The sequence below is a fragment of the Idiotropiscis lumnitzeri genome, chromosome 2 (assembly GCF_059441095.1).
Source record: "Idiotropiscis lumnitzeri isolate Australia: NSW breed Sydney's pygmy pipehorse chromosome 2, RoL_Ilum_1.0, whole genome shotgun sequence".
In the NCBI taxonomy this organism is placed as follows: Eukaryota; Metazoa; Chordata; class Actinopteri; order Syngnathiformes; family Syngnathidae; genus Idiotropiscis; species Idiotropiscis lumnitzeri.
The window spans coordinates 4784631-4807837 of record NC_142392.1 but is presented as its reverse complement, the minus strand read 5'-3'; the positions used below and the strand labels follow the sequence as shown (position 1 = coordinate 4807837).

General features: G+C 43.1%; 2 protein-coding genes across 2 annotated transcripts; one reads left to right on the top strand and one right to left on the bottom strand.

The window, feature by feature from the left end:
* Positions 1–1546: 1546 nt before the first annotated feature.
* On the top strand, positions 1547–4909 carry pax4 (paired box 4). The gene is made up of 10 exons (XM_088287890.1): positions 1547–1580; positions 1651–1781; positions 2106–2321; positions 2403–2484; positions 2763–2873; positions 2954–3036; positions 3110–3158; positions 3224–3267; positions 3360–3420; positions 4176–4909. Exons 1-10 carry the CDS (start codon positions 1547–1549, stop codon positions 4328–4330), a joined length of 966 nt encoding a protein of 321 aa, XP_088144016.1. The 3' UTR covers positions 4331–4909.
* Positions 4412–21211, bottom strand: hgfa (hepatocyte growth factor a). The gene is made up of 18 exons (XM_088288664.1): positions 20679–21211; positions 18467–18629; positions 18260–18372; positions 17785–17899; positions 14798–14940; positions 14592–14712; positions 14402–14520; positions 11997–12168; positions 11672–11805; positions 10982–11075; positions 9868–10007; positions 8302–8331; positions 8091–8223; positions 7935–8009; positions 7018–7155; positions 6834–6940; positions 6630–6763; positions 4412–6501 (listed from the first exon to the last, which is right to left on the bottom strand). The coding sequence occupies exons 1-18, from the start codon at positions 20740–20742 to the stop codon at positions 6325–6327; spliced, it is 2172 nt and encodes a 723-aa protein (XP_088144790.1). The 5' UTR covers positions 20743–21211; the 3' UTR covers positions 4412–6324.
* Between the last annotated feature and the right edge of the window lie 1996 nt (positions 21212–23207).

Here is a 23207-nt window from a genome sequence, read left to right as displayed (position 1 = left end):
TTAATAAATCAATGACCGCGTGTAATCAAAGAAATGGCTGACCTGATTGGAGGCACGCTGGTTGGCAAGGAGATCCAAACTGGCTCGAATCCATTCCACGCACACACAACGGAGGAAGCGTGTGCGTGTCCACACACAGGTGGTTAATGTATAATTTGCGCCATATGGCTCTTTTTTTTTTGAAAATCATCACGCACTTCCATCTGTGTGGACCCAACTAATGATATTCAATTAGTCACCAAACAAGGCTTCCCAAAGTCTCGCCACCACCGCGCCACGCGTGTTTTTTCTTCCCCCCTCCCTCCCCCGCACAGTCCCCGGCGCGCATGCATGGACTAATATTTGCTCGTCAAATATTTCCCTTGGTGACGTTTACAGCACATTTTATCAGGCGGGCAGCGTGAGGAACATCTGTGAGGGTGATTTTGGGCCCCCCACGAGCGAGGTGCCCTCGCGCGTTGGCCCTCCTCCGTCCCGATTTGTTGACGTTCGCAGGGGAAATGTAATAAAGCTACTCCGGGGTGGATTTACGAGTGATCAAAAGCACTTTACCATATGGCACTCGTCCTTGGGGCACATTTCCAAATGTTTGCTTTATGGATATCCTCCTCCTGCTGCTGCTGCCGCTGCTTCATCTTCACACACTTGAACGCAGCACGTGGGAAGAGGATGCGAGGGTCATGTGACCAACCACCCCTGAAAGGACATTAACATTTCATAACGCTGGAACCTTGGAAATATGTCGTTTGCCCCCTTGACATGTGTCATATATGTGGGGGAAAGTTATTTTTCCAAGGGATCCTGAAGGCACCATTTGCGCATTCAACTACAGCCAATCAGCAGCCACACGTCATAGTCCTTATTTGTAGCACTTTTTTTTACTAGGTGCAGATTATAATACTTATCGACGTTGAAAAAGGTGCAGATGGAATGTATGTTTTTTTTTTTTTACTCACTTAATTGCACAATGTCCACCATTAAAAAAATGAAGTGGAAAAAAAAGGCAGGTGCATTTTTGAAAATAAAAATTCTTATTTTGTCATTTTAAACCTACGTATTGTAAAATCTTTTTTTTTTTCATTTTTAAAAGCACCGAAGAATTTCTTAGGGTTAGGTAACGCAAACATGGTGAAGCGGCATTTAGCTGTGATGCTGCACACAAAAGTTGCCAACAGAACTGAACTGAGCCACAAAATGCTTACAAACTTTTTTTTCGTGTGTGTGTGGGTCTGAAATGTGCCATATAAATAAGTTGACACGCCTTGCGTTGCCGAATAAAAAAAAAATCATTTTACTCCAAATAATTGCACCATTTACGGGGGGGCTGGGGAAGACAAAAAAACTCATCAAAGGTCATTTTGCAGATTCAAGCTGACATTTTTGCTCAGTTGAACCATCCAATCGAATAGAACGTAGCCCCGCCCACCCTCCGTATTGAAATAGCCAATATTGACATTACAGGTGCACCCACGTCACGAACACGCCAGCTATAAATGAGCTGAGGCGGCGTCACGAGTGCCACAAGTTACCTCCACCTCATCGCAGGATGTGCGGGACGTATTTGGAGCAGACAAATCAAGGTTGATTCAAATTTGGAGAAGGTGGTTTTTCAAGGGAGTTGATTGTTGTTTTTTTTTTTTTGGGGAACAGGAGGTGGAAGCGTCAATCAACTGGGCGGGATGTTCCTGAACGGCAGACCGCTCCCGGATTCCAAGAGGAGGAAAATGGTGGAGCTGGCCTCGGAAGGGGTGCGACCGAGTCAGATCTCCAGGATCCTGCGGGTATTTCCGGCAGGCTTATCATTTTTTTTTAGAATTTTTAATTCTATTTAGGTTTTTATTTTGTTTTGACGTTTGTTTTTAAATTGATTTAGTTTTAATTAATTTTTAGAGCAAATTTGTATTTTTAAATGCTTAGTTTTAGTAGTTATTAGTTTTAGCATTAGTTTTAGTTTGTTAATATCCAGTGTGAGATAAAAAAAAAAAAAAGGTCACCCCTTTAATGATTTTTAGACCGTGTCAAAAGGAGGCAGTAGTTCATGTTAATTTCTTTGTAGTAACTGTAATTGATTTGGCCAAATTTAGAGAAACTGGCGTCTTGTCCAGGTGTCCACAGGCTGTGTGAGTAAGATCCTGAGCCGCTACCGCCTCACCGGTGTCGTTCAGCCCAAGACGATCGGCGGCAGCCGGCCGCGGCTCCTCACACCCGCCGTCATCGCCGCCATCGTCCAGCACAAGCGGGACAATCCGTCCATTTTCGCCTGGGAGATCAGGAAAAGCCTGCTGGCCGCCCGGAGCTGCAAGGCCTCCAGAGTGCCCAGCGTAAGTCACGGGAATTTGGATTTTTTTTATTTTTTTTTAAGGACTTTTAGATGGATTTGAATACGTTTTGTGGTTGGTAAGGTGTCCTCCATAAACCGGATTTTGAGGAGGATCCCCTTGGAGCAGGGACCATGGAGCGACGCACATTTTAGGGGTAAACACAGTAAGTTACCACGAGAGTAATATTATTTTTTAAATTTTTATTTAGTTTTGGAAATTCAATTAATTTTAGAGTATTTCTAAAATAATTAGTTTGACTTGACTTTTTATTAGTTTTAGTTTTATTGCTTTATTTACAACATAAGAGAACGAGGAGCGACATTTAGACAAAAGTAGCCCTTTGTCGTCATCAATGTGCTATTACAGTAAACATAAAACTTTTCCGGTGTGTCCTTTAGTCGCAAATGTTTGCAATTTGTCAGAGTATACCTGATTTTTGAGCAGGTTTTTACACCGCCACAGAAGACGAAGCCAGTGGGCCCAATCTCAAAGTCGACCAGCAGAGAATCCGAACCACCTTCACTCCGGAGCAGAGCAAAGTCTTGGAAGAAGGTAACAATAAATTACAAAAATTCGACAAAAAAAAAAAAAAAGGAAGAATTTCTTGAGTATTGCAACTGTTTGGACTTCAGAGTTTTCCCACAGCCAGTACGCCGACGTCTACACCAGAGAGAAACTCTCAGCCCGGATCCGACTTCGCGAGGACACCATCAAGGTACGAGAAGAAAATCTTCCCGGCAAGTCACGAATTCCCAACTGAACTTCCTTTCCTGTGTCTCCGCTAAAAGGTGTGGTTCTCAAACAGACGTGCCAAATGGAGGCGGGAAGTCCAACAAAGTAAGTGAGTTGAATCGCAATAAAAAAATGCAGGGCGGGATGCTCAAGTATTTTGTCCTTCCTAGCGGCCGTACATCCAAAAGTGCAAGAGCGCATCCAAACGCAACAGGTAGTACCTCACACACACATACCAAAAAAAAAAAAAATTCTAGTATTGATAGCACACACTTGAAACATTTACGCTGTTCATTGTGCTGGCAGATGACGGCAGGACCATCGTCGTACTACAGCACATATCGGATGTTCCCGACTGGTTCCACAGGTTTGTAAATAGAAATGAGTATTAAAAAAAGCCAAAGTCTTGCAGAACATGGTTGCAGAAATTTAATTAAACAGAAATTTCATTTTAGATACAGTGGGGTAGTAGAACTAGGTTTTCCAAAAAAATAAGATGGGTTTTATGCCTAAACTGTAAAAAAAAAAATTAAGAAACTGTATTTAAAAAAATGATTTCAGTAAAATGTTCATTACGCAACGCTGACCCACTGCAAATTTTTGGTTGAATGACTACTTTTTTTTAGGGCACATTAGATATTTTCAGTTTGTTTTTAAGTTTGACCAATAAAGCTTGTGCGAAACAGATTTATTGCTATGACCCAAATTTGAAGTTCGGCCCTTAATTCATGAATTATTATTTATTATTCAAATATCCAAATAAACTCTAGTCTCAAGTAAAATCCAACCATCCCACCTAAAAAAAAAAAAAAAAAAAAAAAAGTCATGTGTTTCTTAATATGGTAAATCTGTACTTGTAAACAGAGCTTGCTGTTGTTGTGAGCAACTTGGCCACTTGGGGGCAGTATAACACAGTTATGCAGACACAAAGTATTTTTTGTCATTTTTCAAAGGATTCATATCAGCCTATGATTGTCAGTTTTATCTTTTAACATGTGTTGCTCCTCGTGCTCAAATATCCATCACGTCGATGTTATCCGTTAGCCTGTCTATGTCGTTTCTCATTGTGTGTTAGCATGAAGCTATGCCGCTAACCTCCTTTGTTGGGAAACCCGTCGTCAGGTTCCACGTGCATCGCCGTCAATCCCTCCGGGGTCATCCCGCTTCACCAGCAGCACGACAAAGGTGTCAGGACGTGCGACAGCAGCGCCGACTTCAACTTCACCTCTTCCATGTTGAACTATCATCACAGTGCACAAGATAAGGCCTGGACTTAACCTGGAGCGCCACCTGCAGGAAGAACATTGATCTGCCTCCATCATTTTGCAGTGATTGAAGTCAAAAGTTGTTGGAATTTGAAATTTCACTTCAAGACCATCACAGCCACTTTTTTGTTTTTAAAGAATTGAGATTTATTAACGTAAATGATGGTAATAAAACACGGCTGAACGACCGGACGAGCGCGTCAACAGCACGTTTAACATCCAAAGACGGTAGCCCGCCAATCATAACGCCACGGATCATACGCCGAAGTAAATGACATGTGCACACGCTAGCGTGAAGGGAATGAGGTGTGACCGTTTTTGGTGTTCTTTGGATAAAGACAAAAGTAGTAACCTGAAAGCCGCGTCCATATTTCACATTTGTCGTCGCGATCCATGAGTTTCCTTCAACCAAACAGAAAAAATATTAAGATTAGTTTCAGCAATTTGCAAAATGTCATGTCATTTAATAAATCATGCCAGCAAGAGGCAATTGTGTCCCACGGCAACAAGTTGTTGTTTTTTTCTCAGTTTTATTCAAATGGGAATAATAAAGCGGAACAAAAGACAAAACCAAAAAGTCATAGGGCCCAAAATAGCAGCTTCGATAGACTTTATAAAAAATAAATTCAGCCAGTTGCTGTGAAGTTAAAAAATATTACCATGTGATATTTACAAAAATTTACACAAGGGCTATGTACAATGTCAGTCAATTAAATAAGAGTTGGTAAAAAAATGAACATATATAAGAAGAAAAAAAAAAAATGGGTTTAATATTTGGATTGAGCCACCGTCAGTTGAGGAATTTATTAGGGCCTGACCGATCGGGATGTGTTGTTTTTTTTTAATGCGTATTTTATTTGGCAGAACAAAATTACGAGAACCAATTAAAGGACCGATTAATTGAAAAAAATATAGAATGAATAAAATAATTATTTTTTATCTTTATAATAATAACAATAGTGCTTTTAACAGTTTTACAATATTTTCGTATTTTTTTAACTTTACTACACAGAAAAATAAAAATCAGCAAAATCGCACCATTAGTTTGCCAATTCTTGAATGTCATTTTTGATCATTGATCATTTTTGGATCTATTTAAAAAGAGCCAATAGCGGCCAATTAAATTGGCTGGCCGATGAATCGATCACGCTCTAATTTAATAAAAAAAAAAAATCATAATTAAATGTTCTGAATTACTTTTTGCATAGCTGACATGTTCAACTCAATGCATTCAAATGCTCCATGACATGAATAATTTGCCTTTTTTTTTTTTTTTTGGGTGCAGAAGCAAATCGTCCAAAACCGAAGAAGGATGAATAATCATCAAACTGACACTGCCTCGAGCCAAAAATGTCTTCATTTAGCCAGCAAACCATCGGGCTGCAGATTTTCTTTTTTTTTTTTTTTTTTGTGGTTCTTTTGTGCTCATCTGCTCTTAATTAATTCCAAAACCATTTGGACCGCAGTCGACAATAAATACAGCCAAGCTACCTCTCTCTTTTAAATATATCAAACATCATTAGCGGTGAGAAGAAGTGATGGGAAGGGAAGTGGGATCTATGAGACCCATAAACTCGCGCCCTAAAATCCGTCCCACTATGTACATAAGGCTTCACTTTGCGTGAAAGAGAAAAATATCCGAGTGACCGCACACGGCCCACCAGGGGCCGCGGCGGTTCCCTCCAGAAAGCGGAGGCGTGTTTGCCTTGGCGAGGGCCGCCGCTCGCTCATGCTACAGGCATTAGCACGAGACCTCAGAGCATGAAAGCAGCATCCAATCGGCCGCCGAAGTTTCTCGTCCTCTACGGGCCATGGTCCGAGTATTCAAGTAAATTCCAGGAGACCATTCTTAGTCACGGTTCGCTTCACACAATCTTCATTTGCATAGTGGAAATTCCATTTGGTCGTCGGCGATTATTATTTTTTTTTCCCTGAAAAAACACATCCTCCTCGCAAGTGGTTCGTTTTTTTTTGTTTTTTTTCCCCCCTTCTCCAGCTTTCGTCGGTCAGTTCGTGTCGGGGCTGGGGTAAAGCTTGAAGACTTTGTAAATCCACTGCGAGTAGAACGCCACGTTGACAAAGAGCGCCGGGCGCGACGACGCGCACTTGGTGCGCTGGATGCTAACGCCCACCACCACACGGCGTTCTCGCTCGCGGCACACCAGCGGACCGCCGTTGTCTTTCTGGCGGAAGGAAAGGAAAGCGGTGTCAGGATGAGACATTTTTTTTATACATCATACAGAGTTGTGATTCAAAGTATAAATTCATCTCCGAAATCTGCCTAGCAACAAGCAAATTAAAAATCCCTTACTTCGCACACGCCTTCTCCTCTCTTGCCTCCAGCACATATCCTGCTCTCTCCGGCGTCGCCTTTAATCCGGGAACACTTGTCGTCGTCCACAATCGGCATGGTCACGGCGTTCAGCGCCTGCTCCCGTTCCCTATCTTTGCGGCAAAAAGTACAGCGGTTGCCTGAAGGCTTTTGTTTTTTCAAAGCAAAATAAAAACAAATTACCTCTGGTTTCGCCCCATCCGTACATGGTGCAGTTGGTGCCCTCGGCGATGTGGCATTCTTTGACGGGGAGATGGATGGTGGCGGCGCCCTCGGACACGGGCGCGGGGCTATTAACGGGAATCAATCACAGTCGCGCCACGTGGATTGAAAATGGCGCTCGCGTGGAGGAATGTTGGCAACTCACTCGGCTAGTTTCAGCATGACCAGGTTGGATCCCTCCGGGCCGCAGATAAGGCGAGAAATTCCGAGCCTGGGGTGACGCCACGACTCGTTCAGGTGGCGCAAACCCACCTGCACGCTGTACTCCCTCAGGTCAGGAACGCTGGGAAAGAAAAATGGAAAACAAGTTTCTTTCGGGCGCATTTTTGAAATTACATTAATGAAGTTAAATTATCTAATAAATAAAACAATAAATACAACAGTGGTTATCTTCAATAAATAATAGGAGAAAATAATTTACCTCACTCAGTACATCAATAAAATCAATATAAAAAAATCTAATATTATTATTTTAATTACTTCGACTAACATAATAAATAAAACTATAAATAAAATAAAAGTAAAATGACACAATTAACTGACATAATACGACAAATTATTAATAAAAAAATACATAAATAAATCACTCAATAAATATATTCAAACAGGTTTCAATAAATTAATTAAATCAAGTCAGCAAACATTTAAATATGTTAATTAATCCATCCAAAAAATATAATAATAATAATCTTAAAAAAACAAACAAAAATGTATGAAAAAAATGCATTACTGTAAATCATGTAATCTTTTTCTTTTAAAATGTAAAAGTGATGCTATCTGAAATCTGCCCGGCAACTTTTGACCACCCAAATGTGTGACACAAAAAGCAATTTATATTTAAGACTGTTGCAAAATAAATGTCAGATTTTTTGCAGCGTCAAGGTAAAACACTTCAGCCTGGCAAAAGCAAAACATAATTATTATTATTTTATTTATTTTTTTAATATACAGCATAATTCAAAAAAGAAAATGGCAAACTCATCACGTGATATTTCAATAAACAAAAAACAATTGACACAGTTTTTAATTCATGTTCAAGTGAAAATATCAGAAAGTCCATACCAGGATGTGAAGCACTGCTGGTCCGTCAACACCCAATCTTCTCGGATTAAAGAACCTCCACACAAATGGATCTTTCTACAACAACAAAAATAATAACATAAGATAAAAAAAAATTTTCTTAACTCTCCCAGGAAGTCCAAAAAAATGACAACTCACTCTCTTTGGATGCTGACGACCCAGCTGCCATCTGCTCCTCGCACTTGATGGCCCCCGACGATGCGAGTGGTGATGTGAACGAAGCACGAGATCTTGGGGACGGTCGGAGCCGGGCCGGGCGGCGTTTGCGTCGCTGGATGTCGCGAGGTAAAAGTTCACATCACGTGTGCCGTAAAGCGAGTGGAAAAGGCGCAAAAAAAAAAATACTCACCGTTTGGAGGCGGGGATGTCGTGGAATCACCTGAACAAAGCAAATGAAGAAGAGTCGGGATTAGGAATTCCCACCAGAGTTTTAAAACAAATTGAATTCATGATTTTACACATTTTATGTATTCATGTTTTGATTACTTACTCGTCGCGTTCCAAAATTTAAAGTGACATTTTTTTTTCCCAAGCACAAAATCACAATTGAGCTCCCCAGCAGCCCATTTTGTCAGCAACCCAGGGAATAAAAACAAATTGAATTCATGATTTTACACATTTTATGTATTTATGTATTGATTACTTACTCGTCGCGTTCCAAAATTTAACAGTGACATTTTTTTTTTCCCAAGCACAAAATCACAATTGAGTTCCCCAGCAGCCCATTTTGTCAGCAACCCAGTCGGGCTTGAATTAATTACGCCCCTTTACAGGTTTGCTGCTTCCACCGCACCGCAACAAAAAGTTCACAACTGACACTCTGACTGAAAGCAAAATGGTTCCAAATCCACGCGATAAATTATTCAACTTTGACACGATCGTCGATGTTATCTGCTGCTCGGAGGTGTCGCTCGTGACAGTTGGACTGACAAGTAGCGTTGCGCGCTACATTGTTCGCATTCTTGGCAGTGAGCGGGGTGTACAGTGTACTTGGCTAGCGGACTGTAAACATCAGGAGGATGGCAGAGCGCACACAAGAACAACTTCCGGTTTCCCAGAGGAAGCCGCTCAGCGCAAGACGCGACTCGTAACACCATCAGCGACCCATATCTGCTTTCGCCCGTAATGAGCCAGGTGCTAGAAAGGTAACATAACCGCCCCCCCCCGACGCGGCTTGTTCTTTATTTTTTGCGCATTCCTCACATTCCCAATCCCAGCAACAGAGGGCTTGTGAGCTTTTTGGGAGCCAACGTGCCGATCGAGCACAGATCAAACGTTTGGCACCGAGGCCAAAAAGGCGGATTTGTGCGATTTGTTCGTCCCTTGAAGGGTTTTGCTGGCGTGTTCCCACGAAGGCACGTCGTTCGTTCCTATTGAGGCCGAATGACATCACTGACCTTTCCCTTAGTTACTGTTGCTAAGGCGGAGAAGCTTTCCGAGCTGACGAGAGATACGGCGGCGTGCTTGTGGAGGTTGCGGGCATGTCGCATGTCAAAGTGACGAGTAAATAATCCAAAACCAGCAACGAGGCAACAAACTACGGCCCGGGGGCCACATGCGGCCCGTTAAATGTTTTAATCCGGCCCGCCGAACTTGAAAAAAATTAAATGAATAAATCTTGTTAATGTTTTATTTTCTAAATACTGTGAGGTGTCAAAGACATATTTTTTTCACTTTCATTTAAAATAATTATTATTTTTTTCTTTGATTAGGTGAGGTGACCAAAACATTCCATCTATTTGCTCCTGGTTTGGGACCCTCTGTGAAATTTTTTAACCCACTGTGGCCCGCCAATCAAAAAGTTTGCCCACCCCTGAGCCAACAGGCACGATGCTGGGCCAAGCGGAAAAATTGGAGGTGGTCGAGGGCGTCTCCAGTTCACAACAACACAAAAGAAGACGCGTCATCCACTCACAGTGCTTCAGTTTGCAGTAGTCCCAAGCCAGGCGAGTGTTGGGGTCAGTGTAGCACCAGGGGCCGTGTTTGTCCCGGTCCGGGTTCCGGCAGTAGTTCTTGTCCAGCCCTACATGGGATAGTGTAGAGTGAGAATCCCCGCTGTAAAACACACAAATATAGATGCTCATGTTCTGTTTGTTATTTGGAAAAACGGGGGATATCACAACACACACACACACACACCGAGTGGCCACCACGGGGGCGCAAAAAGTCACATTTCAACGACTGCGCCGCGCCCGTACAAGGAAACGGCGCGTTTGGCCAACAGCGCTCTTGGGACTTTGAAAGTATGCACTCTCAGACCGCCAGGAGCCACGTCCGCCACGGCGCGCACTTGGAGAAATTCCCATCCGAGGAGCGCGCAAACCTTGTTCTCGAGGATCCCTGAAAAGCCATTAGCGCTCACAGAAGCGCGGCAATTTGTCAAGAGGTGAAGATAATTTCACTTCCCAGGAGAATGTTAAACAAGCCGTGGTGTCTTTTTTTTTTTTTTTTTTTCTTCTTCCTCGGGACGACCCCTCACCTCAAGCCGGGCTAGACTGGCTGGCGAGGGGAGCTGATTGGCTTTGATCTGCCCCCCCACCCCGCGCCAAGCACTTCCCACGGGTCAGGGGTCTGCTCTGGAACATGTCCATCTTCCCGTGCCGTTTTGGCTTTTAAAATTCCGGTAAATGAAGCCATTCCAACCTGGAAGTGTCAGGAATAATAATTGGGCTTGGTAGTGACCCCTGAGGAACCCCTGATTTCCGCAGATTTATTTCTTAATTTTTTTTGCCGTTTGTTTTCACGGCTTCGCTCCATTCAATCGAAAAGGACTTTCACATGGACAAAAGGGGGCGGGGCTTGTCCGCTTGTCAACAAACACATCGGTTATCGGTAAGGAATGTTCTCCCATCTCTCGAGGAAACATTCCCAGTGTTTCGTCGACCAAATGCTGGTAGCATCGTTTTTGCTTACGAGCCAACATCTGCGTGCCGTATGAGCACATTTCTCTGATTTGAATGACAATGCACTCGACTGCTTAGCGTGAATTTGAAAAAAAAAAATCATTAATTCATTTCCACTGTTCTTACCTGTCAATGTGAAGTGACCAGTTGGCGCAAGGAATCCCCGAGCGAGTGACGGCTAAGGTGCCCCGGTACGCCTCCCCGTTGTCCTCGTAGCACTCTACGGAAGAACGAGCCACTTTGTTATTTCAAATACCTTGACCCGCCCCCCCAACGGACGCCTAATTGCAATCAGCGAGCGCGAGTGTGTGGCCTCGCTCATGAGGTGTGCCGCGCTCGTTTTTAAAAGTCCGCCGAGGGTTCTCAAAGGCAATAAAACATTCAAATGGAATCAGAGCACGTGTGGTCCGCTTCGACAGAAAGCAGAGAAACACGCTAAGTGACAGCGCTTTCCAAAGCGCGTTGCTTAAAAGGCAACCCGTAAGGCTGCGTTCGAGAATGCTGGGGAAATTGAAAGGTGTCGATGTTTTTTTTTGTTGCATATGACGCAATTTCTTTTTTTTTTTTTTTTACAATATTAGCTCATTCACTGCCATTGACGTGTATAGACGTCAAAATGCACAAATGCAAAAAAATAAAAAAATAAATAAAAAAATAGCTGCATTCCATATGAGAGAAAGAATTTAAACAACGCATTGATTTTGCTGGTACAGCAAAAAAAATAAAAAATAAAGTTGCCAGATTCCTCGCAAGTAAGCATGTGGCTGTTCACGTAAGAGTGACCTCACGGTTGTCTGATGTCTGAGAGTTATTTACCCGTCTTCTTGGCGGCCAGGGAGTCACACCTGGGGATGTGCGTGCAGTTGGCTCGGCGCTGGTTGGGCTCGCTGGTGAAGCACCACGGGTACTCGGAACCATCCGGGTTGCGACAGAAATTGTCGCGTAAATCCCTTGGGAGGTGTCCAAGCAAACACAATGCATTAATTATTTTATTTAAAATCAAGAATCGTTTTTTTTAATTTTTTTTTTATGTTTGGCATGGCAACAATCAGGGAAAAAAAATGACCCTTGGAGAGAGAGAGAGTGCCGTAGCTGAATCCAAGATGTCAAGGGGGGGGCGTTTGAGGCCCGCATTACTCACTTGCATTTGAAGTTGTCGGGAAGAAAGAAGTGCTGGTGGGGAAACTGCGAGTCCCAGCGCTGACACGTCACCCCTTCGGGAGTTACGTTCATGGTACCGCGGTACTCTCGCCCCTTTCCCCGGACGCACCACGTCGTCGCGTTCACATGTGGATCCTCGCTGGAGTCGGATTCTTGAAAAAAAAAAAAAAAAAAAAAGAGAAGGAAGATATTAATCCTTGCAAGAATGTGCCATGTTTAACCTGGAGACAGATGATCAAAAACAGTAGCGCGCGAGCCGCACCACCCCCACGGTTCTGATCGGAAGCTTGCACTGACAGACGCCTCGCATTCTTCCACGCTGGGACTTCCGCAACAAAAACACCTTACGCAAAATCCTTCTCTCAGTTGGGAATTTGAATCCATTTGGATTGCGTTTGTTTATAACGCAGTGTGGCCACTGTTATCATTTCAGGAGCGAGGCATTCTTCCCCGCAGGGAAATCCACAATTTAACCTTTAAGGAGGTCTTGTGTGTCAAAACATTTTTTTTCTTTTACTGCAACCTGACTTTGGAGAATATTTTAATCCTTTAAACCAGGTGTGGGCAAACTACGGCCGAGGGGCCATATGCGGCCCGTGAATTGTTTTAATCCGGCCCGCCGAACTTGAAAAAACATTAAATGAATAAACCTCGTAAAATGAATACAACTCATTCAATACCATTGACGGCTAAATACGTCTTTTTTTTTTTAATACTGTGGCGTGTCAAAGACATATATTGTGAATCTTTTGTTCACTTTCATTTAATTTATTTATTTTTTTCTCCGATGAGGTGAGGTCACAAAAACACTCCATCCCTCGGCTCCTGGTCCGGCCCCTTCTGTCAAATTTTAGAAACCATTGTGGCCCGCCAATCAAAAAGTTTGCCCACCCCTGCTTTTAAACCTTACTTAACTCGGCAGAGTTTTGTGACATTGAAAAGTTATAAACGTGAAATTTATGACATCAGACACTTTGGATGGTCCCAGTGTGGGAATCCCTGCTTTGAAAGCATCCTCACAACGAAATGATCCTAAACACATTCAGGTGGAATCCTTCCCCCTGGATTTCGGTCTGTGTTTCTTTAGGCTTTGACAGATGAGACGAGAGAAGATGGAGGAGGCGAGGTCGTGTTTGGGGAGAGAGAGAAAAAAAAAAAAAAGGATTCTTGATGCAACGCATGCCAGGCAGCATCACAGGTCAGTGGTTTTTATCTGAGCGAGGGCCGCCAGTGAGGGAGACACACATCTGGACACAATGCCCCACCCTGCCTGCAAATCATTAGACGCACTGTTAAGTCAACGCATGTGGACAGAAACAAAGAAGGATGCTCGCCTTTTGTATGTGAGCATATTTCACTGAGACTAATTCTGTGGAATCTTTTCGCTTTCTTTTGTGTTGCGAATGTTCCCACAACTCCACTGGCTCATTTCAAGGTCAATGTGATACCAGTTCATCATGCCAAATGACTTTTAAAAACCTTTTGTTGGCACGCTAATAATGAGTCACTGAAAAATTAAGCACAATGGCAAAATAAGTGTGTAATAAAAAACAAAAGTACCCAAAAAAATATAAAAGTTAAAAAAAAGTTAATATAAAGTTAAATTAACCAATATATATATTTTTTTTTATACAAACTCGCACCACCGCGTCATGATTCGTATTTTTAACATGATTATACAAGCGAGCTAGTAAACCAGTTTTAGTTGATAACTAAAAAAAAATAGTAAAAATAAGTAGGTTGAGAATCTGGAATCTCAGGGGTGGCTAATTAATTTTGCAAAGGGGCCTCATGAGAAACTGGAACGCTTCAATAAATTGGGATGCATTGTTGGAATTAGGAAATACAATTTTAAAAAAAAAATATACATTTCTAACATTCATTTTGTGCACCAACCGCACCTTAGTTTTTCTAAGGCAGAACTCCGAAATATATCGAAGTGTGAAGTACAATATTATTAACTGTGACATATAAAGATACAGAGTTCACTATATGTGAAGAAAATAAAAGCACGACATATGATCCGTTTGACTTTATGGTCTCTGTGCGGGCCAGTCATAGGCCGTGAGCGGGCCGGATGCGGCCCCCGAGCCTTATTTTGCCTAGCACTTTTCTTGATTCGATTCCTCTTGGGAACATAACTCTTGACAATAGCGTCGTAAAATAATTGTATTCCACCCACCACAAGAAAAACAACATGAAAACTGGGGACAAGATCAAACAGAAAGCCTTCATTAAAACCCCAAATCATCGCCTCCCCATCGCCTTTCGTGCTCTCTGATCTCCGAAAAGAATCCCAACAGCGGCTATTTGCAGACTTGCGACAGGCCAAGATGAATTGTCCACAAAGTATGGAGGAGGATTGGCAGCGAGCGGAGCGCTTACCACACATGGTGATGTTGCAGTACTCCCAGGGAGTCTTCGGATCCAAGGTGTAGCACCACGGACGAAGGCGATTGTCCGGATTGCGACAGTAGTTGTCTGCCAAGCCTTTGTCCTTGAACCTGACCAGAAGATGAACTGCAGCGGTTAAAAATCAACCGTGACTGGTTCTTGTCTTCATTCGTGGACTGACTTTTTAGGTTGGAAGCTGTGCTTGTGGGGGCGAGTCGAGTCCCATCTCTGGCACTCCTTGCCGCTTTCGGTTTGGTCAACTTTGCCCCGGTAATCCTCGCCGTTGCACGTCATGCACACGTCTGTCGAGAGCCGATCAACCGTGCGTTTATTTAGGGGTAAAACACAAGCCCGCATTTTTTTTAGTTTTCATTTGGCACATCTCACCCTCCGAGCACTGCGGCACGCCGCACTCCTCGGCTCGCACGTTGGGATCGGTGGTGTAGCACCACGGACCACCGGGGTCGTTGTTGGGATTCCGGCAGAAGTTCTCTCTCAAGTCCTGCGTCGGGTACCTATCGGGATAAAACCTACAAACGGGACGTAGACACAATGTGCAGTTGAGAGCGCCGTAAGCTTCGAAAATAAATCCCAGGGAGCCGCTGGGTCGGTGTGTACACGAGGGCGTTCCGCTCTCGCTAACTAGCAAAATAAATCCAAAGCCCATTTGCATGAAAGTCGCAGCTACAAGATTAAAAACGGTTTCGATCCAATGCAAAATCAGTCATTGATACCTTTGGTTAATGAGCGCTACCGAACTCGGCGCTGGTCTCTCATGCGTGAAGGAGCCCGACGGGAACGGCGAGCAACAGGCGGCGTCGAACGTGACGTGATTGATCACCCGCCGTGACACGCATGTGTGTGCGCCCTTAAATGTAATCCCCACTTCAGTCAACGGAGTGCGCTCAAGCAGCTGGGAAAGTGCACGACCTGATTGGATGGATCGCTCGCGTGGGATATCCTCGAGCTTTCACTCATTCAAATGAATTTACTTTTTGACGTTTATAGCCGTCAATGGCACTGAACGAGTTCAAATATGTCGAATAACGGAACGCCAAGTGATAGCGCAGGCGTCGTGACCCGGATTGCACCCTTTTTTTTTTTTGCATGCGGCCTCATGTAATCCCCGAGCGTGGTCAAGCCACCGTGAAATAGCAGGAACCAGAACCAGGCACGGACAAGGTGTGGAAAACGGGATATCTTGATGATGTGGATTGACAATAAACGTCTAAAGCGAGGAAAAAAAAAAAAAAAACAGGAAAGGTTTTTCGGTTTTTCCAGCTTGTCAGCAGGTTGTCCGAACATTCTACCCTCAGCGACGACTCCTCTCCGGGGGGGACTTTACTTTAACCCTGCTCCCCCTCCCCTTTTCATGCTGCGGGGCTTACATAAAGCTCCGACACTAATGCACGACATCAGTCAACCCAGAACAAGGAGAGACACGCTAAAAAAAAAAAAAAAAAAATAGCCACGAAAATTTCACCCTTGTTTAGCGACGCGGCACCAGAATCCAAAACATCTGCTTTGTGTTAGCCCTCTTTAGAATGTCAATGTTTTTATGTCATACTCCAGTATATAATAAATTACATTACAAGGTAGTACACGGTACCCCACACAAAACAGGTCGCATGTGGCGAGAGTCCATAAAAGGTTGCCGCACTAAGCGCGACTTTGCCGTAATGATGTTGCGCTAACAGATGTTAGCCAGTCCCTCCTTCGATTTATCTGGCTGCCAAAGTCGGTTCCCGTTCGACATAAGCTACGTTACTTACTTTGAACGCATTGGCAAGGCACGAGCCAGAGCAACGCATGCCTGCGAAAGCGACTACGGGTAATATTTACGACTCGTCGTACCGTATACTCCATAAAGTGCGACCTCTGCAGTGGTAAAACAAGTTGTGACTTTGAAAATGACAGCTGAGAATGATATTGACGATGATCGATGAACGGGTTTTCGCGCGGAGCTTCTCTGACACATTTTTTAAACTTGTGAGACGCGTATAAAAAAAAAAAATGCAGTTTGGTACTAAATTTGGATAATATTAAATCCAGGCTTGTTGCAGCTAGCAGAAATAATTGTTAACATGGTTAAATGGTTTAAAAGTAAATTCAGAGCCACATTGTGTTCACACTGGGTTAATGTGAAGTCAATCTGGATTAGCTTTGAAAAGAATAAAAATCAGGATAAAAAGCCAACAAAACACACACAATTAAATAAAAGACGCGAACGCCACCTAAAAAAAATACAATCACCGTAAAAATTCTCTCCCAAAAAAAAGGGCTGTCATAATCCATTTTTAATTCCGATTTATTATTGGCGACTGATTTACCAACGATTTTTAAGCGCCGACCACCTGGCATCCATGTGAATTTGCTGAGTGTTACGAACATGCACAGAAAATATTTCACCCTCCATGTAGCGCTGGGCGTCAACACGCAGTTCCTCAGACAACACGGTTCAATTCGCAAGGTCCAAAAAGGACATTCCTGGTCGGAAACATGGCGGGAAATCACCCAGGTTCGGCGTTGTGTCTGATCAAGCATGAACATAATAGTTCGGGGGCTTTGACGGAATGGTTGGGTCACCCTCGGCGATACTAAATCCCGTCAAAAATCAGAAGCGACTGCGTCTGATTGCCATCTGGACGCATCGCTGAGAACAAATTTACCTTTCACTGATGGGAACCTACCGTCAGGTTTGCAAGCTCGGAATGTCGTTTTTGTTTACGAAGCACTTCAAAACTGTCGCCTTGCGGCATGCAACTAATGATGACCGCTGATGAGAACCTGGCACGGAATCAAGCCAACCGGGCTAAAATTAACACGCAAAGAAGTTAAGCCAAGATCCCGCAGATGTGTTAGCATTAGCCTGCTAGCACGTCTGCATTTTAAAGATGGAAAGCAGAATGATTTTGCATGGTAGTTGGAAAAAGACTGACTCGGTTAAAAAAAATGGAGTATTACAACTTTGTCAAAGTTTTTTTTTTTTTTTTTACGTAATACTATAAACACACCGCGAACATTAGCCCGCTTGAGCGCGAGAATCCAATTTCCGACAAACATAACCATGAATTTCTGAGTGATTGTATGAAAAAGGGAATATTTATGAACGTTTGTAAATATAAGACCGACTTAGTAAGTCACATTTGGAGTTAAAAAAAAAAAAAAAGATGACGAAAGATGTCGCCTCAATGACGCATGAGCTCTACCTTGTGGCGGCATTGGGTAACTACAACCTGGTCAATCGTTTTGCGAAAAATGCACTCAAAGGGGATCTTCCTAACGTCCCTCACATTAAACTTATCCAAACCGATTTTGCCTGCTAGCCGCGACTTCCCCCACAATTTTTAAGGTACAAAAAAGGGCGTACTTACGTGTGTTCATTGATGTTATTATCAGACCAGGCTTGACACGTTATGTTTGACTTGGTCCAAGACCTCCTCCCTCTGTAGTTGTCCTTGGGTCCCATGACACACTCCCTTATGTAATCTGAGCAGAGAGGAGAAAAACCACCTTGAAAGTGTCCCGTCATATCGGATCATTCTTATAAATCGCATGATTTTCCAATCACATTTTGGCATTGACTATATTTGGTCAATCTGAGTTTTTTTTCATTAAATGTCCCCGGAGCAGCGAGTAGTGGGAGTTTCCGCAAAATTCTCAAGTTCAAGATTCCACAGGCTGCACGGCGCTACGACTGTAAACAAAGATTCTTTACGGGCTTGTTTACAGGGTCATCGCCGAGTGTCCTTTTCCGACGCGTTTGTTGTGTCAACATTGTCTTCGACACCTTCTCGTGTGTTCCCCCCCCAAAACGTAAATAGTTGTGAATAACTTCACGTTGTTTACCTTTCTTTTCGTACAGCGTGAAGTTGGCGCTGGCCTGCTTCTGCGCGCCGTGGCTGAAGCGGTCGAAGGGAAGCAAGTGGCATTTCCTGTTGTGTTTGTGGAAGTTGAAGGCCCTGCACACAGGAAGACGTTAGCAGATGAGAGGCTGATTGCAAAAAAAAATAAATAAATACTAAATACCAATGACGGGAATTGTCGACATTTCACCTGCAGTTGAAGTGCTTCTTGACTTTCTTGCACTTGCGGGCGCAGTGTTCCTGCGAGCGACTGTTGCGCACCACGGGAGACTGCGGGCATTCGGCACAGACCAGCAGGTGGTTTTCAGACTTTTCGTAGCGCTGCAAGGACTGTCGGCTCTTTCGACAGTCACCTGATGGGCGAAAGAAATTGCAAAATCAAGACCAAATTTCTAAGCCTCGCTCGCAAAAGTTGGACTTTTTTTGCAATTTGGTTTCACTTCATTTAATCTGTAGTTTCACACACCCCGCAAAAATAAAAGTAACGGTAAGTATATTTTGTAAATTTAATTTAATAATTTTATTTAATTTAAAAGTGAAAATATTTTTGGAAAAATTTTTTTTTAAAAAATTCATTTAAAAAAAAATATATATTAAAAATAAAATTAAATAAATAAATAAATGGCAGGTTGTACGTTTTCAAATAACAAACAAAAAATATTTAACTTCAATTCATGAATATAAATTCAGCATTTCAACTTTCAACGCGACAAACATATTAAATCGTTAGGCAATATTAATAGAATTTTTTTTTCTTTTTTTTTTTTATGATGTCCAAATCATACATTTTTGCAAGTAGGATCTTTTTATGACAACATTAATACGCAAGTAGTAGGAGAAATCCATTTTATCAGATTACTTGCTACAGCTTCATGCACGAGTCGCAAACATTTTTGAAATTTGAATTTGAGCAAAACCCTCAACTTTGCACTTTCGAATTGCAGCAAAACTTTGACCGTGAGTGAAAACAGTCGGATTTTCAGCCTGAACACCTTCAAATTCCCACAAAATTTACAGTTTTTGGAACAAAATACTTTGTTAATGTGAGAAGGCAATTTGGAAGCGATTATAGTACTTAGGATGATGTATTCCCTCGTAAAATCTCGCGAGGAGACATGGCACGAGTAAACGCCGTAAAAGTGACAAGCGAATTGAAACATTGCCATCGCTCTTTCTTCATTCCGAAGGCCTCGGCCGACAGTTCTCCAGCGAGAACCGCATGAAACGAAGCGGCGCAAAGACAATGTGTGCAGATGAGCGGGTTCATAAGGAGGACACCGGCGTCATTTGAAAGTCCAAATCCTCCCGTGGTTATTTCCACCTGCCGGGAAGCGACGGGAATAAAGCCCGACCTCGTACAGAACCGGGCTACGGTTACAACTTACGCTCACTTTACAAGCGACACGAGCGGTGGTAGCAAAGTCGCTTGGAAATGTTTTTTTTTTTTCTCTTTTCTTTGGACGTGCCATTAATGTTTGGGCTCGAGTGCAGCACATCTGGCACTCATCACAGTGTTGTTGCAGCCCTCATGTCTGGCCAGGCCGCTCAATTAGATTTCTCTTAGGCTCTTCCTCACACTCGGCAAAGGCCTAACCTGCACTTCGCTGTGAGCGAATCGCATGGATCGTTGAGGGTGGGCTGCGCTCGGGCCAGTAAATGGTGGGAAAGATTACAGCTGTTATCAATGATATCAATTAGGATTCCATTCCAGTGGGATTTAAGAGAGCATTAAATTGTTAAGTATGAGGGGCAGGCAGCCACAGTGACATACAGAAAGTTTTTTTGTTTTTTTTTACATTGACATTCACAAAAAAAAAAAAATGCATCTCTACATGTTGTTTTTAATTTACTTTCCAGATGAAAATATCTTACGACAATATTTCCCCATAATTTTTAAGCGTGCAATGTCTTTCGTCCGGCTTCTGATTGGCTAAAATGATCACGGTTAAAAGCTGCAGCGCCCCCTGTTGCTTTGGCATGTACATGACAATTTAAAAGAGGAAAGTGATTTTACTTAATGGAGTAATTTTCAGGTTTTATGTGAACAAACTCACGCGTTATAAACTTCAGCGGTGCCATAAAACTGCGCTGGCAGGAGCATCCAATGAGAAATAAACGGAAATAAGAGGGCCTCGTCTGGGTCTCACTGTGCAGGCAGAGCAAATATTTAATCTTTGTGCCAAAAGCGTATTAAATGCTCCAAAAACAATCTCTCTATTTTAAAGTCGCATTAAACAGAATGCCCCACTCGTGCGTCAGTCAAGGCAGAACTTGGTTGAAAAAAACGCTGATTTAACACTTTCTGCACACTTTCAATGATTATATCAACACATGCACATATAAAATCACGCGTGGAGAGTCGAGCATAAAGTTGCCGAGGGTTCGGCATCATCAAGTCTTACCTGCATCCAGCATGCTGAGCAGCGCACACACCAGTGCCTGGTAAATCCATACGTGCGTCCTCATGGTGGACTTGACCGGGATGCGCGTGTGCGTGGGCAGCTTGTTGCGCGGACTGAGACACACACTTCGGGATGTTTCAATGTGACGTCCTGCGTGACCGACGTCCGCTCAAAGACTCGCTGGTAGCTTCCACGCGCGTCCTCGGTTCAACCCGCCCACTTGACGAGACTTCTTTTTTCTATCGGAGGGGCCTGGCTGGAGCGGGTGTAAATTACACTGGAATGCATGCTAGCGAAGGAAACGTCCGGTTCTGGCTTTCAAAATAAAATCGAAACTCGGTTTAATAAATGACGCGAAAAATATAGTATAATAAAGTAATAATTGTTATTTCAAATGTATTTTAGTTGTAAAAAAATACAGAATACAATTTTTTATACTTAAATTGAGTTTTGTTAAGTATTTTTTCTGACATGAATGGATGAATGAAACCATGGTAACTATGCCATTAATATTCATTCTTACTATTTTTTTGTTTTTGGTGTAACTCCCCAACCACGCTGCCATGATTATTTTTTTAATGTATTTGCTTCAAATTCTGCCGAGCAAAAAGTGTCTCCAAACACAACCAGGGTCCAAATGTAAAACAATTTATTATTATTATTTTTTAAAGTTATGTTTTGTCACGGTCATCTTGGCTCTTCAAGAGCCTTTTCAACTTTGAAAGGCTGTAGAACCCTTGGACACAGTTTTAATGAACACACAAGAGAGCGCTTGATGGATTTCAGTTTTAAATTTTTTTTTAAAAAAGACTATGTTGATTAAATGTTGCAATCTTAATTATGCATACAAATATGATGGATGGCTTTTGGAAACTTCTTAGGTACTTTTCCCTTTGTCTTGTCGCTGATTTATAAGTCAGATAAAACCCAAATGAATCGGAATACACTGCTTGTTGACATACTTTGCTAAAAGAGGGTTGCAAATCCGAGTGTTCGGATTTCTTCGTGGGAGCACCTGACGCCAAAAAAAAAAAAAAAAAAAAAAAGTTTAATTGTAAGAGCAGGATCCGGCGTGCGTTCGTCCCCGTTGCCTCACTTTGGCTGCCGCGGAAAAACAGATGGGATTCTTGGCGGCCGGTGCCAAAGATCACTTGGCACTACACACAGAGATCCTCAGCCAGTTGTAAAACGCCTTCAGGTACCGAAGCACATAAGCAGGAAGTGCTCGAAAACAAACTTTCACTTCCAATCAATCATTGTAGCACTAAAATTTGGGGATTTTCAACCCGGTTTAGAGCTATCAGAAATGTATCATAGGAACAAGAAGATGGTTATAAAAATGTCTTAAAGTGCTCATCCAGGCGGGCAAATATTAGACCGGCAAAGTGTGTGTTTAGGCGGGGGGGCAGATGGAATCGATCCAGTTCAGGTACCACCAGCATACGGGACTTTTGTTAGTCCCTCACCCGAACTTGACAGGAAATCCACACTCGAGCCGTTAATGGCCGGCAGTCTTAGGGCCCTCAAGAGAGAACGAGAAAGACCAGCGTGGTTGAGGAATGGTTTGGCGGTAAATGCCAGACGCCCTGGTTAGGGCTCATTAGGACGTGTGCAGGTCATTTCAGATTTTCTGGCTTTTTGGTCAGCATGTGTGTTGGAAAGTACCAGCAGGTGTAGAGGCATGCTTACATCACACCTGTCAATCAGCCTCAAGAAGAAATCCAGACACCAAAAACATTTTTTTGGTGCGCATGCCAACGCTTTGAACTGATGCTAGCCCGCCCAGAAGCTCAGGTAGATACGTTAAGTCTTGATGCTTGATTACGCGTCCATTGGGGGTGTAGGCCGAGGGGGGGGGGGTTGCTGGAGGCCGGAGTGATTCTTTTCAAACACGCCAAAGCAAGGGGAGTATTAGCTTCCATCCATTGCGCTCCCACTCGAGACCCCCCCGGATTCCAGAACGTCAGTCATTCCGAATGTACTTGGTAGGGTTAAGCGCTAGGTTAACAAGTCCGTTTTGACACCTCCCAGATGACTTTGTGCTAATTTGCTGTCATCCTGAGCGACAATTTCAAAGATCCTTATCCTCGTTTTGTTTTTTGGGGTTGATTATTCCCAGTGAGAAGCAAAGCCAGGGACACTGGACAGTTTTTGGCTTTAGGGCAGGGGTGCCAAAGTCTGGTCCTCGAGAGCCTCTATATAGCCTGGTTAAGATAAAAACCTGATTCAAATCATCAACGCATCAGCATGCTCTGAGAAGCCTGATAACGATCCTGATCATTTGAATCAGGTGTGTTGGGGGAGGGAGACATCGAAAACAGGCTGGATAGGAGCTCTCAAGGACCGGACTTGGGCCATGTGGAGATAACCTCAAAAGTTCCGTTTAAATCATTCACTGCCAGCCCAGGAAAAAAAAATGAATGGACTTTTTGGCGTCTATAACCGTCAATGGCAGTGAGTGAGTTAAATGCCCTTGACATTTTTAAAGTTTGGGGAAGGACTCGTGCACCTTCACATCCTCAGAATGTA

Bases quoted from the DNA above. Each gene is read 5' to 3' on its own strand.
- pax4 (XM_088287890.1), top strand. From the start codon at position 1,547: ATGTGCGGGACGTATTTGGAGCAGACAAATCAAG. The intron at 2,874-2,953 runs GTAACAATAAAT...TTTGGACTTCAG, and splicing joins GAGCAAAGTCTTGGAAGAAG to AGTTTTCCCACAGCCAGTAC. The intron at 3,421-4,175 runs GTTTGTAAATAG...ACCCGTCGTCAG, and splicing joins GTTCCCGACTGGTTCCACAG to GTTCCACGTGCATCGCCGTC.
- hgfa (XM_088288664.1), bottom strand. From the start codon at position 20,742: ATGAGGACGCACGTATGGATTTACCAGGCACTGGTGTGTGCGCTGCTC. The intron at 17,900-18,259 runs GTAAACAACGTG...CTCTCTGCTCAG, and splicing joins CACGCTGTACGAAAAGAAAG to ATTACATAAGGGAGTGTGTC. The intron at 6,502-6,629 runs GTAAGGGATTTT...TCCTTCCGCCAG, and splicing joins GAGGAGAAGGCGTGTGCGAA to AAAGACAACGGCGGTCCGCT.